General features: G+C 45.1%; 1 protein-coding gene across 10 annotated transcripts in view; it reads right to left on the reverse strand.

Moving 5' to 3' along the window:
• CPEB2 (cytoplasmic polyadenylation element binding protein 2) overlaps positions 1 to 11,264 on the reverse strand; it is a 68,802-nt gene extending 57,538 nt beyond the window's left edge. The window contains exons 1-3 of one of the 10 annotated variants that reach the window (XM_074350039.1): positions 8,147 to 11,264; positions 4,947 to 5,228; positions 4,109 to 4,198 (exon numbers count right to left, since the gene is read on the reverse strand). In XM_074350039.1, coding sequence (XP_074206140.1) covers positions 4,109 to 4,198; positions 4,947 to 5,228; positions 8,147 to 9,838 — 2,064 coding nt within the window. In that variant the 5' untranslated portion in view covers positions 9,839 to 11,264. Of the gene's footprint in view, positions 1 to 2,388; positions 3,609 to 4,108; positions 4,199 to 4,937; positions 5,229 to 8,146 lie in introns of those variants that run through there. The other 9 variants (XM_074350056.1, XM_074350048.1, XM_074350059.1 and 6 more) reach the window with 9 other exon arrangements.
• Positions 11,265 to 14,283: the final 3,019 nt, after the last annotated feature.

Genomic DNA, 14,283 nt, shown 5'->3' on the forward strand with positions numbered 1-14,283 from the left:
ATAGCTTCCCTAAGAAAAAGGAGATGGATTACAGAAAAAGCCTGTATCATCATATTTCAAGTTATACCAGATGCTTGAGCCTATATATTCTTCTGCCTAAGTAGAAAAATCAGCTTTTGTTTTATTTTTGTGTTTAGTTCTCCAATTTTTGATTTAAAATAAAAAAAAGCAAAGTTGTACTAATATTGTTCTCAATTTTAAGTAACTACTGATCACATATTGCTGATTATACTGTCTGCTACTGAACCATAGTGAATCAGCAGCAGACGATGTGCTGCTTTGCCTCCCTGCACAGCATGGCTCAGTCTCATACTCTCCCACATCATTCTCTAGCTGTTCCACACAGATATCCCTTATTCATCCAACTGGACTTTCACCTTCTCAGAGGCAAAGAACAGTATTTCCTCCCATATATCCCTGAGGGCAATTAAAGCACTACCATCACATACATATATAATGAATATACATTTCTTGAGCTTCCTTTATTATTGTGATCTGCACGAAGTAGAAAAGAAAAAAAAAAGCTATGTGTATGTGTTTGTGTGTATATATATACACATATATGTGTGTGTATATATATATATATACATATATATATATATATGTATATATATATATATATGTTTAAAGGCCCCAAATGGCCAAAGCCACAATGGTTAAGGAAAACGGAAAGGTAAGTAGAAAACGTCTGGTATAAGAATGGGTTGAGTACCATTAAAGAACTGAACACAGGATAGGAAATATAAAAAGCATCCAATACTTAAATATATATAAGAGATCCCATTCTGTCCCATTTTCAGCAGGTGCGACAGTTTGATAACTACCAATGTCCATAAAACTCATTTAGTTGAAGAACCACAATTTAAGGAGTGCTTTATTAAATGAAAAATTGGTCTGTTACTATATATTGTTTTTTGTGTAAGGTTAATAAAGTCTCCAAATGATGTATTTTTCTGAGACCCTCATGTTATCATTTATCATTTTATCCTAATAGCCTGGATGTTAAAGATTAGTAGAAAATATCTTCTATTAATTCAAGGTGGTTTATGCGACGTGCTAAGGAACTGCAGGCAGAACTTCTGTAAGAACAGAAGTCCACAGCCAAGCACATAGGTAATTCCCCAGCTGGAGAACAGGTCAACACCCACAGGCCTCACGGGCTCTATCAGTTTTAAAGGCATGATACTGCTTCACTTAGAGATCTGAGATGCCAAATGTACATTTGTAAGTAATAACCGCAGCTACTGATATATTACTCTTGGAATTAAAACATTCAATATTAATGAATAAATATACTGTAGCCTTAATATCTACTTGAAAAATCAATTTTAAGGTAACTTAGAACTCATACTGTTGGGTATCACTTCTTGCATGAGTAACCATCTGAGTTTTTTAAAAGAAGTAATTATTAGCCTTAAAAATTAATAGAAATATGTAACATTTGTTTTAAAGTCACAAATGTGCATAACAATTTACATTTGTTTTTTAAAAGTTTTAAATTCGAAGCTATTCCATAAAAAACATGCTATTTTAAATAAGGAAATGCCAACCTGAAAAATTTTACATACAACTGAAATAAAACTAATCTATAAAACTATTTCTTTCTCATTTACTAAATTCAATTACATGTCCAGCTCTTAGTGTAGGTAAGGCCTGAAGTATCCAGGTATTAGAATTAAGATATTAGTTCTAGAATTTAGTATATTTTAGGCCTAAGTCAATTTGAGACTAAAGGAATTAAAAAGTTAAATGTTTTTAAATAATGTATTTGTTAACTAAAATATATTAGTATTAAAATGTTGTATATGATGAAAACAGAGCAGAAATGAAAATAATGTCCCCAGATATTTAAGTCTCTTAAGTATTTTCTATAATTTTAACTTTGCCAAAGACTAAGGAACTACTCAGCTGTTTAAGATACCAATTGCAGTTTCTAGCTGCTGCTGTATTTCTAAGAACCTCAACTTCAAATACCTCAACCTTTTATGGAAAGATAGAAACAGAACAAATTTTGTGTGATAAATACTCTTAGGGTATTCAAAGGAGATAGCAACATTGCTTTTAAGACCAGGTGGGATGGAAGGTCATACAGGACACCTCCACTGCCTAGGACCAATGCCCACCTCTTCCCCTCAATAAACCAAAACCTTCGTATTCTAAAAATAAAGGAATGGGGGGAGGGGAGTGGGGAGCAGGGAGCAAAAGAAATGGCCACAATAGATGAAAGAAAGTATAAGAGTTGACCAAAAAGGCCTTACATGATCTAGTTCAAGGTCCTACTTTTATAAATAAGGAAACCATGACCCAAAGATATGAAAGCCCATAAACTGTGTCATTCAATGTTATAAAGATTGTGAGAGGAAGAATAAGAAGATTCAGGTTTCAGACCTCCTTTGCTTCTAGTTCAGTTCACTTTCCACTATCTTTTTCTTCACCATTCTCTTCAACTTCATCACATCACACTGCTGGCTCAGAGTCCACAAGGAATGCCAATTATCTTAGCAGTTTACAAAAAAAAAAAAAAAATCCTTAAGCATTAAGATCCTTTTTTTCTAAAATGAATTTACTTAAAATCCCAGGTTATAAAATTGGTGAGAGCAGAGAGGCTTTGAATGACGTCTAAGTGGGAGGGCTGATGGCCCTCATCCTGTGGCAGCCCCAGGGGCACTCCGCAGAGCCCAGTTTGAAAATTTCCCTTCATTATCACCTCTACCTACTCTGAAGCATTATTCTATCGACTGAAGCCTTCTTAATGACCTAATTTCTCAACATCTGTTCCCCATCCCCCTGGATCCTTCACAGCAGCTCATCTGTCTTCTTTTTCCTCCACAGATACATATTCCTTTCATATATGTATCCTCTTGCTTCTTCCTGCACAAGCTCTTCAAATAATTATGTCCTTTCCTATCTAAAACATGTCCCTTGCCACCTTCAAAATAATTACCATAATTTTCCTCTTCTAACATACCATCTCCTAGGCATTTACGTATTTAATTTGAAAACCATAAAAATGCTACCATAAAAATGTCACTAATAAAGCCTATCTGAGCCAGAGTGGAGAAGAAAGTAGAAATAGATGGATAACATTACAACATTAACAAGACAATCAATTGCAAATTACATGAGATAAATACTGGCAGGAGTATTCTGGCAAATAGGTAGTACTTGTTTAAAACAAGTGCTAATGGTTGATTATTGAAGTTACTGCCAACACTCCATATTTGAATGCTATTTACAAATGTAATATTAATCTATTTATTCAGTCCTTACTTGTAAAATCATCTCAAGTTGATAAAGTAACTAAGGATAACATAGCTCCATTCAGTGGACTCTCACAAAGTCAAGTCTATGCTCATTCAAACTCGGGCTCTGTAGGAAAGGATCTTTATATGTGAGGACTGAGTGTTCTGTTTGTCCTGTAATAATTCTCATCACCTGGGACCCAGTATGCATTCAAATTTCATCTGTAGGAAGAGAGACAGCATTTTGTAACCACAAAGGACTTGAAGGTAATTTGATTAAGACTGACTCTCAGCTTTTTGACTCAGAGCTTTTCCATAGGAAGCTAATTATTTGGAAGAAGACAGTATATAATAGCAGTATCAAAGTTTAGAATAGAGAAATGCTGTAAAGTTTTTTTATAAAGGTGAAAAACTAAACAGGGTTTAGAAAACTCAAGGCAAATACAGCAGATATCATGAAAAAAGTTTATTAAAAATTCTGTAAGACATTTATGAAATGTAAAATTAAATGCTAAGTAAACATATGATTTTGTACCTAATTGCAAATGATTCTGAAAAGAGATAAAATATGTTCAGTTTGACTGATGTTTAAAGTCAGGTGCTCTTGGGTATATGATTCTCTTTTCCAAAAACAAATTTATTATGTTTAGGAAATATAAAATGATTATGAACTACTTTTAAATTTAAAAACAAAACATCTTATATTAAATAGTTAAGTCAAGTGACCCTTTAAAAGTAAATTGCTTTAACACTCTCTGACATATGCTTAAATAGCTATAATTGGAAAGTAAATAATAAATCCTACTTATAATACAAATACTAAACTCCTAGCCAAAATCCTGAGAAATACACACTGTGCAGCCTACCTGGTCTATTCTGGATGTTCCGGCTGCAGTGCACCAACTATCTTGGAGTGAATCTGAGCCCCAAGCTGGCAACTGCAAACTAGATCTCACCTTCAATAGCATAGAAGTTTTCATCAGAAATAAGCAGTTCTCTTACCCGTACCCACCCGCAAAAAAAAAAGGGGGGGGAGAATGAAAAGAAAAAAACCAATCCAAGTTTTCCCTATTGCATATCTTTGTTCTACCCTCTAATGGTTTCAGGGGAAAAAGTCTCATTTTAAATAATCACAAGGGGACTTTAATATCAACAAAATATTAAAAGCCGTGAAAAAAGTCTAATCATCACAACTATTAGGCCACATACAGAAAAAAATAGTCCCTGAACTAGTGGACAAATTTTAATTTGATGTGAAAAGCCCTAATATTATTTTGCCATAATCACAGCTGTACTATCTGAATATACATACAGCTGATCATAGTCAAATATATGTGCAATTACAGAACACTTTAGTTTAGCTATATTGGAAGAGAAACTCATTTTGGTGACCTATTAAAGATTAATGAATGGAGGCATTCTTATGGAGCTGCCAATTAAAAGCTTCAATATATATTTAAGCAATGCAGCAGGGTTTTCTATATTTTATAAAGCTTATTTTCTATTATGTGTTTAGAGATTTTCTTTTAGTCCCAGTCTTCTCTATATAGGTATTTTATCCTTTGATAATTAAATCATATGCTTAAAAATTAGAACTTTCTCTCCTTTAATCTGCTAATTTTATACTACTACTACTACCACCACCCAATTTCCTACTTTGAAAGATTAACATTAGAAATAAGGCCATTTACATACCATTCTTACCTGTAAGGGTAAGAGTGTATTACTATTGTTGTCTGTTCTGAACACATTATCTTCAATCCAAGATTTTGGAGTCAGTGATGGAGTAGAGCGAGTAAATTTCGGTGGTGCTATGACATTACCAGAAAACGGTTTCTTCAATGGAGATATCTGATTCATAGTTCCTGGAATTCCCATGTTTCCAGTTCTACGATGATCTCTGCCATGCATTGCGCCCCAGGACATACTTCCAGTGCCCCAGCCACTGCTCTGATGGTTGCTCCAGGGAGATTGTTTCAGAAGAGGCTGGGGAAAATACATCTACTTAAATTATAGGCATTTAACCAGCTTATAGTTCAAATTCAAATTTAGGCCTGAGCTAAAAATATATATGATCTTAAAAAAATGAAAAATATAAAGGCAACAGAATATATCTTAACTAGTTTATAAAAGGTAATAGGCTTGAGATCTTGCTATACGAAAACATATTCATTTAATTCTAGGTGAGTTTATAGACTCTTGTTTACTATAAATATAATGAATGAAGCAAATATTTCATGACAATTACTAAAATAGAAAGTACAGTTACTTTTTTTCCTTCAGAGAGAACTATATACCTTACAAATATGAAGAAAAAATACTTTTAAATTGAAATTAACTTTGAAGATCCTTAAAGATACAAACTACACTATAATTTTAAAGCAACCATACTCTGCTAGGCACACAACTAAAAATATGGTCTTTATTAATTAAAATGTCTCAATTGTATGAGTGTAATATTTAGACTAGGTTTCCAAAACAAGTAGTACCACTATAATAAACATGGATAATGATAACATTTGGTGTTATTCTATTACATGGATTAAAAATGATTTTGGGGATAAGAAAAATACAAGAAATATGTCTTTTATTTCACTGTTTATTCAACTTTCAAGATACTTTATTCCAGTTTTAATGTAGTTTCTTTTAAATTTTCTTTAGGTTTTATTTCACTTACTTATCCATGAACTGTTAAGCAATTTGACGTTACCCATAGGTGAATACACTGAGATATATTAAAGGTAAAGAGCCAGATGCTTTCATCATTCTAATAGAGATTTTAATAATACAAGTCTCCATTAACTTCATTCATTTTCAAAAGTAAATTATATTCCAAACTAGAATCAATGGCAAGAAAAGTTAAGTCATCAAAGAATGAAAAATCCACCAAGGAACTACAACTATAGGTTGTGTTAACTGCTAGTAATTATATTGTCAGTAAGTTTATAATTTAATAATTTTGTGTTAACATTTAGCCAAAGTATGGGCCATGCAGTTACTCTAAGTCAATAAGTTACTGTTAAGTCAAGCACCCTTAAAATTAAACCTGCTTCTTACAGGTTTTTTTAAAACTTGATCTATAGTACCTGTTAAAAAATTGTTTTAAATTCTAATATCTTTATTATATACAACGTTCCCCCCTTGACAGTTCAAAAGCATAGTTAAGGGATCATGGACTGGAACCACTCCATTCTTGAGGGCCTTACTTTCCTCACTGATTGCGTTCAAAGTTCTCTTCCCATGATCTAAAATTCCACATGACAGCTGTGTGACCTCTTACACTCCACTTTGAGACCCGTCTTTTGACAAAAAACAGATTATAGTTAAACATAGATCATGGTATATGGTCTTCTGACCATGTATCACAGCTTGAAGAATAAAAAAATACTTTTAATTTTCTGTGGCAAGTCTCCAGTTAAAACATGAAGACCCTGATACCCACAAGATAGTTGCTCAAGACACGCAAATCACAGAAGAGTGAAATACTATTTCAAAATTAGTATTTTGAATCCTTCTTGGCCACATTCTCCTTTCTCAGAGAGAAACCAGTGACTCTTCAAGAAAAACTGTTAACTATTGTTCTGGTTAATTTAAATAAACTGTTAACTGTCACTTTAGTTAATTTATATAGTATAGTATTCACCTTTTAAAATGGTCAACCCTTCAAAACTTTAACTGACCAATGGAAAAAGTTATAAGAGTAAGTCGGCATTGGTTAAGGTCCATTTGTGTTTCTCCCTGTATCTTTAATCATGAAATTGATATAATAATAAACGCTGACTAGATCAAAAAAGAACAACAAAATACCCTTTCAGTGTCGATTAACCAACCCAGCGGTCACTCAAACGTTGAACTGAGAGGATAACAAAACAGACCTTGAATCAGAAAGGACCCGGATGAATCAAAAAGCCTGCCCGCAGTGATTTCATAATTACATTACCCGCTGAAAATACACACACCCTATCAGTCAAGAGAAGGTTAAGGCCACCCCCAAAAATGTAAAAGTCTTCTCTTCAAGGTAACACACTGATCTCAAACTCGTTTAGTTTTAAAACCTACAAAATAGTAGCCAAACATTAAAAAGCACAGAAAGTCGAACTGTCTTGGGAGCATCTCCGTCTCAACCAAGTGAGCCGTCACTACCAGTTTCTTTTTCAAAGTCATCTGACAGCTCAGAGGACCGACCCACGCAGCGGGAAAGTCGGCAGGAGGCGCGCAGCCCGGCGGCTCCTCGGACGCCGGGTCCCCGCGGCAGGTTGTGCGGGCCGGCCACCGCCTCGCCGGCAACAGCCCTCGCCGACCAAATAAGAATGAAACAAACTCGAAAGAAAAAAGGGCCCTTTCCGCCCGTTCCCTCATTGGACGACGGGGAAGAGTCACGGGCTCCCCACACGCACCGTCTCCGGTAATCACTCTCCTTCCCCAGTTTGCTTCCCACGGCCGCTCCTCTTCTGAGGCCGCCGCCCGAGCCCGCCGGTCCCGCGTCCCCCAGTCCCCGAACCCAGGCTCGTCCTAGCTGTGTCTCCGGACTCGAGGAACCCGGACGGCGGACCCCCGGGGCGGGGGTCGCCGGCGAGGCCTGGGTTCGCTAGGGTGGCCCGCTCCGAGGGGCGGGAGGGACGCCATTCCGTCCGTGCCCCAGCCCCCACCGCCGCGCCGGGGCGTTCGAGGGGGCGCCCGGCCCGGGCCGCTTCCAGCCGAACCCGCCTCGGGAGCCCCACAGCCCACGGTGGCCACAGCCCTCCCACCCCACCGGGGACGGTGTCCCGAGTCCCGTCGCCCTTTTCCGCCCTCCGGGTCCCACTCTTACTCGGGCGAGAGCTCCTCGCCAGCGCTCCTCGGGGGGCGCCCCCGCCCGCGGTGTCCCCGGCCCCGCGGCGCAGGCGGACCGCCGCCCGCCGTACCTGGTGGTGGTTGTAGGAGTTCCTCTGCTGCAGGAAGGCGGCGGCCGCCGCCTGGTGCTGCTGCTGGAGCTGCGGGCTGACGGGCGACCTCCGGCTCTGCGGCTGCTGCGGCGCCGCGGGCGGCGGGGGCTGCTGCTGAGGTAAATTCATGGCGGGCGGCGGCGGCGGGGGCACGGCAGCCGCCGAGAAGGGGCCCCCGAAGCCGCCGCCGCTGCCGCCGCCGCCGCTCGCCGGCACGCTGAGCCCTGCGCAGCCGTGCGGGGACACGGGCGAGAAGCTCGGGAAGAAGGCAGGGTTCATGGAAGACGGCAGCCCCGGGTAGAAGCCGTTCTCCGAATCGGGGCTGGGCGGCGGCATGGCGCTGAGCGAGCCGCCGCCGCCGCCGCCGCCGCCGCCGCCACCCGGGGTGGCGGCCGACGAGCCCGGCTGCGGCGGCTGCGGCTGCGGCGGCTGCTGGGGCGGAGGCGGCGGCTGCTGCTGGGGCGGCGGCGGCGGCTGGGGCTGGGGCTGGGGAGGCGGCGATGCGGTCTGCACCGACCAGGGGGTGCCGAAGCCGGGCAGCGGCGGCGGCGGCGACGCGGAGCCGCCTCCCCCTCCGCCTCCGGGGGGCCCCCCGCCCCCGCCGCCGCCGCCGCCCGGGTGCGGAAGGTCTGGGCTCTGCAGGCTGCTGAAGGCGCCCGCGCTGAGCGCCCCGCCGGGCAGGAGGTTACTGGGGCTGTTGAGCAGAGGGTGGTTGGGGGACTCCATAGAGCCCGGCGCGGAGTTCACCGGCGGCGTCGAGGGGGCCAAGCCCGCATTGGGGGGCTCGGCGGCGCTGCCCTCGCCCGCGGCCGGGGTCTTGCGAGGGCTGCCCGCCCCTCCGTGGCGGCGCCGCGGCGCTGAGGGCGGCGAAGGCTGGAGCTGCCGGAGCGGGGGCAGGTCGGCCGGGAGCTGCCGCGGGGCGAAGTCCTGCGGTGGGAGGTGCTGCGGGTGCGGGAGGCTGAACTGCTGCTGTTGCTGCTGCTGGCGCTGGATGAGCTGCGCCGGCTGGAGGAGCGGGCCGGGCGGCGGCGGAGGCGGGCTGAACCGGCCGGGGCAGTGGAGCGGCGGCGGTGGCGGCTTCGAGTCCGAAGGGTGGGGAAGGTGGGGAGGGCTGAACTCTTTCCTCTTCTGGCTGCTCAGCTGCTGCTGCTGCCGCTTACTGAAGTCCTGCGGGGAGGAGGTGCGGCAGCAGCAGCAGGAGGAGGCGGAGGAGGAGGAGGGGTGGTGCAGACTCGGTTTGAAGTCCTGGGAGGGGAGGAGGTGGGTCACACCCGCGTTCGTGCCGCCGGCGGGGTGGTGGTTGGGGAGTTTCTCCGCGGCCGCCGCCCCCGAGAGCGGCCGCGCCGGCTGCTGTGTCAGCCCGAGCAGCAGCTCATCCTGCATGGTCTGCTGATGCACCAGGAACGGGGAGGAAGAGGAAGCGGCTGCGGCCGAGCTGTCCGCGCCGCCGCAGCCGAGGGGGATAGAGAAGGGGGAGGCGGCCTCCGAGATGCCGGTGACAGGCAACGGCGGCGGCGAGAGCCGGCCGAAGGGCGTGGCGGAGGGCAGTGGGGCGGCGGCCGTGGCGGGTCCCGCGGCGTAGGGACGGTATGTCCCGCCGCTGAACAGGGACCCAGGGCTGCTGCTTCGGAGCGGGGCTGTCTGCTGCACCCCAAACCCGAAGTCCCGCATTTATCAGGCCGGCGGCAGCGGGAGGAGACGCGCCCCGGCCGCTGCCCCGCCTAAGAAGCCGCCGGATCTGGGGCGGCGCGGCCGTGGTGGAAGGAGGGGGAGTCAGTGAGAGAGGGACACCGTGACTGAGCCAGGGGCACCGACTTCGGCCCTGCCACCCCTCGCGGCGATCACCGCCACCTCCAGAGACCGGCTCGGGCGCCGCCGCCGCCACCGCCTCCGCTGCCGCCCGGGTCGCTTAAGAACCCCGGAACGTGCGTCAGCGCCACCTCACAATCGCGCCGCCCCCCGCGGTGCGTCCCGGCACGCGCGGACTCGAGGCCCCGCGCCCGCGCTGCCCCGCCCCGTCCCGCCCCTTATTAATATGCAGGCATGGCCGGGGGGCGCGCTCGCGCTCTCGGGAGGGCGGGGGAGCGCGGGAGCGAGCGGCGCGTCTCCTCGGGCTTCTCCTGAGCCTAGGGTAGGGAGAGGCCGGTTGGGGCGTCGGGTCGCTGAGGAGGTCTGAGCGCCGGGCGCGGGCGCGAGGTCGAGTACGCGCGGCGGGCGCGGACGGTTTCTGGGCAACGGCCTTTTCCCGCGCGGGGTCCCGGCAAAGCTTGCAGTGGGTCGCACGCGTCACCCCCGCCCCGTCTCCCTCGGGGCCCCGCCTCCTTCCTGTCACCTCGGCCTCGCCCTCGGTCACATGAGCCCAGCCGCAGGGACAGGGTCTTCCCTAGGCGGCGCTGGCCGGGGAAACTGAGGCCGGGGAGCCCCACTGGGAGTGGCCCTCGGTGATCGCGGCCGCGCGTGGCCCGCAGCGCGACGGAGCGGGGATCCTGCCCTCTCCTGGCCTCCGGGCTTGGCGCGGGGGTCCTCTGACCCACTCGCCGGTGCGAGGCTCTGGCCGCCGTGCAGACCGCCGAGCGGGTCGCCCACACCTCGGGCCCCGACTCGGAGCCCTCGGGTCGCGGTACAAAGCGAGTTTTAGCGCTGGTTTCAGTTTTCAGCCTTTCGTGCTGCGCGCTGTCATCTACCTTCCGGCAGCCGCATGAAGGTGTTTTCTGTAGGGTAAACACGAGGCCGCGGCCATATACCAAACATTTTCACTCCAGTAATGAGGAACAAAGCCCCTGGAACCTAACACGGCTCCGTGTGGTTATTTACACACAGATACGCATATAATGGGTTCCGAGGAGAGCTCCCGTGGTAACCCTGGGCCGGCTCCAAGTCCTCCTATTTCAGAAAGCGTTTAAAGTGCCACCATCAGGACTACCGTGTGTGGGACTCCTCCCCACCGCATTCATTCTGGCACCCCCGCGCCTTCCCCCTAGGGAGACTCAACATTTCCAAACCTTTATGAATTTTCAAGGGAGAAAGATTTCTCACATCAGGGAAAAAAAGGAGGTTCTGACTCAGCAGCAGACTTGTTGAGGCTTGCAAAATGGAAGGAGAGAGAGCTTTCCATGGTAGAGGTCTTACTGGAAGCGATGGAAGAGGAAGTAAACCTGTGTTTTTCCTAAAGAAACATTTTACACAGAGAAAAAAAAATAGTAAGGGTCTGGATAAAGGAATAGCAGAGCAATCCACAGAACGTAAGATAAGCATTTCATGTTCCTGTTTCGCAGTTTTAATTCTCTTGGCGTTTAGAGAAGTGAAACTACTGAAAGAATCCTAGAATATAGACTGATAATCCCCAAAGCAATAGAAAGTGGGTTCAGATTCTATTTGGTTTTGATTTACAACTGAACTAAGATTAAATAGTGTTATAAACCAGCACACTCTTACTGATGTAGGCAAACTGTACATTTTTATGAGTCCTCATTGTCATTTCTGCTTTTGTTACTTCAGTGTTTCAACTTTATATGAATCAATAAATACAGTAGAAAAAGAACAACATTGCAAAGGAAAAATACATTCAAGGTATAAAATTTATGTCTAATATCCTGTCTAATGAACTAAGTTTGATATTGCCTTTACAATGAGGAAAAAGTACTTAAAAAGAAACTCGTAAATGATTTAGAAATCAATGGGTACATAGAAAATTGATTTGAGTTAATTTCAAAACCATTTTTAACAATCAAAATATAGAACTGGAGAAGTACTTCTATTACTCTAAATTACAATGTCTAGGAAATAACCTGAGATCATTAGAATAAAAAATATAAATGGCCATTTTCACAGCACCTGTTGACATATTTCTTAACTATTATTCATTAACCTGTTTTGCAGGGAAAATATTCAGGAACTGAGGCTTATAAATTCTTTAAAATGAACAAATGTTTTCCTAAATAAAATTATATTTGATTGGACTCATCTGCAGATCCAACGAGAAACCTTGAAAATATAGGCAGGAAAATTAGCTCAATCATCCATTAAATTTTCAGTTAGTGCAATATAAGGAGAGAGAGCATACATTTAAAAACCAGATGGTATTATTCTGGGCTAAAGTTTGAACAAAAACAAGGTTTCTTGGTGTGCTGAGACTGGTTTTGTTGTAGAGTATTTAAAGCTCTCTAAAACTGGGGGGAAAAAAGCCATCAAGTTTAGTATTATATTATAAGGTTAAACTTCATATTAATTACACTGAATTCCAAAGTCCCACTGCCAGACGCTCTACTCACTACTTTAACATCTCAGAGAGTGTTGTGAGGGCCCTGCTTTTTATAGAGAGGAAAGTTATTTTCTGAAATCTAGAACCTTTAAGCTGATGAGTGTCCCATCGAAAATATTCCGACATAAAAGTCTCCTATAGTGGAGGTAGAGGTGAGTGGGAGGTCCAAAGCCAAGATCTTATGAATCTATATTCTAATCTTATTTGTGTGAAAATATGTCAATTATATGACCAGTAACTCAGTCCCTGACTTTGACAGTCCCTTCTTGTTCATTTCCTCCCACTGCTCTGGGCCAGTGTTTTTGAAAATACCTTGCTACAACCCAGCACACACACATACACACATGCACCTGAAATAAAGCTTTCATTAAGCAATTCTCACTTTTAATACATGCAACAAATTCATTTAAAATTTTACTTTTTAAAATCATTAAATTGATCTCAAATCACTACATTGATTTGAAGACTCACAATTAGGTCATGAGCTGAAATTGAAAAACACCGTCCTAGAAGACTGTTTCACACCTTCTCTATCTTAAAACCTCCTCACACCTTCACCTATCCTTACTCTCAACTGCTGACCTGGCTTCCTATTTCACTGGGAAAATAGAAGCAGTCACAGGAGAGCTTCCCAAATCCTCACCTGCTCCCTCTTCCAGTCAGTCACTCTGTATCTGTCCCTGTACACCTCACCTTCCTTCTGGGTCCATGGACGGCCTGTCCACACCCTACACTGCCACCGTCTAAGGCCAGCCCCACTGGGGCACCGGATCCTCTCCCTGCTTGCCCAGGACATGGCTTCCCAGACATCCCAAATTTAACTCCCATGCCTCAAATTGAACTCCCCTGCCTCATTAATCCTCATCTCCTTAAATGGCACTCCACTGTTCTTAGGCCAAAAACCTTGGGGTGTCCTTCTTGACTTCTGTTTGTCTAACAGTACATCAAACCATCACGCTGCTTATCCTACCTTTAAGTCATATCCAGAATCCAGCCACTTCTCACCACTCCCACCACAAACAACCTGGTCCAGGCCACCAACCTCTCCCCTGGATTGTTGCTCTCAACTCCTAACTAGTTTCCCAGCTTCTGATTTTGTCTACAAGCTATTCTCTATCAAGCAGCCAGAATGCTCCTTTCAGACAGATTACATCAACTCCTCTGACTAAATACTTACACTTATCAGAATAGAAGTCCAAACATTTTCAGTTATTGAAAGATTCTTCCAGGTTACCTCCTGCCACCACTAATCCCTCCCCGACAATTTCTACCCCAGAATAGAATTCTCGTTTCTTTAACACACCAGGCCAAGTCAGCAAAGCCTCAGCCTTTGCTCTCACAGCTCCCACTGCCTGGAATACTTGTCCCCTCCCTGCCAGCAGGAGTCAATAACTCTTTTTCCCTCTTTCTCTTTCACTTCTTTTAGGTCTCTACTCAAGCTTACTTTCTCAGTGATGTCTTCTCTGTTTGACATTGTGAATTAGGAGCCCCCTCCCTCCATTCTAGCCTCCTCCTTCCTCCCAGGTGGTTTGATTTTTCTCCATCTGGCCCACTAGGTACTTAAATTGTTTATCTGTCCCCTCTGTTAGTTAGTTCACAAGCCCTATGAAGGAAGGTACATTGTTTTACTCACCACTGCATCCTCAGCATCTAGAACAATCATGGCACACAGTAGGCACCCAAGAATTGTCAAATACATGCACTAACTGAAGGCATTGTGGAATTAACGAATAGCAGTTTTAGGAAATAATAGCTGTAAGTGTATTGTACTGTAGTAATATGAGAGTCTGTCATTGCTTGTTAGCAAGAGCTACCCAAACACAACCCAGATGCCCCTAGGGATTATAAGCAAGCC

Source organism: Camelus bactrianus, chromosome 2 (assembly GCF_048773025.1).
Source record: "Camelus bactrianus isolate YW-2024 breed Bactrian camel chromosome 2, ASM4877302v1, whole genome shotgun sequence".
In the NCBI taxonomy this organism is placed as follows: domain Eukaryota; kingdom Metazoa; phylum Chordata; class Mammalia; order Artiodactyla; family Camelidae; genus Camelus; species Camelus bactrianus.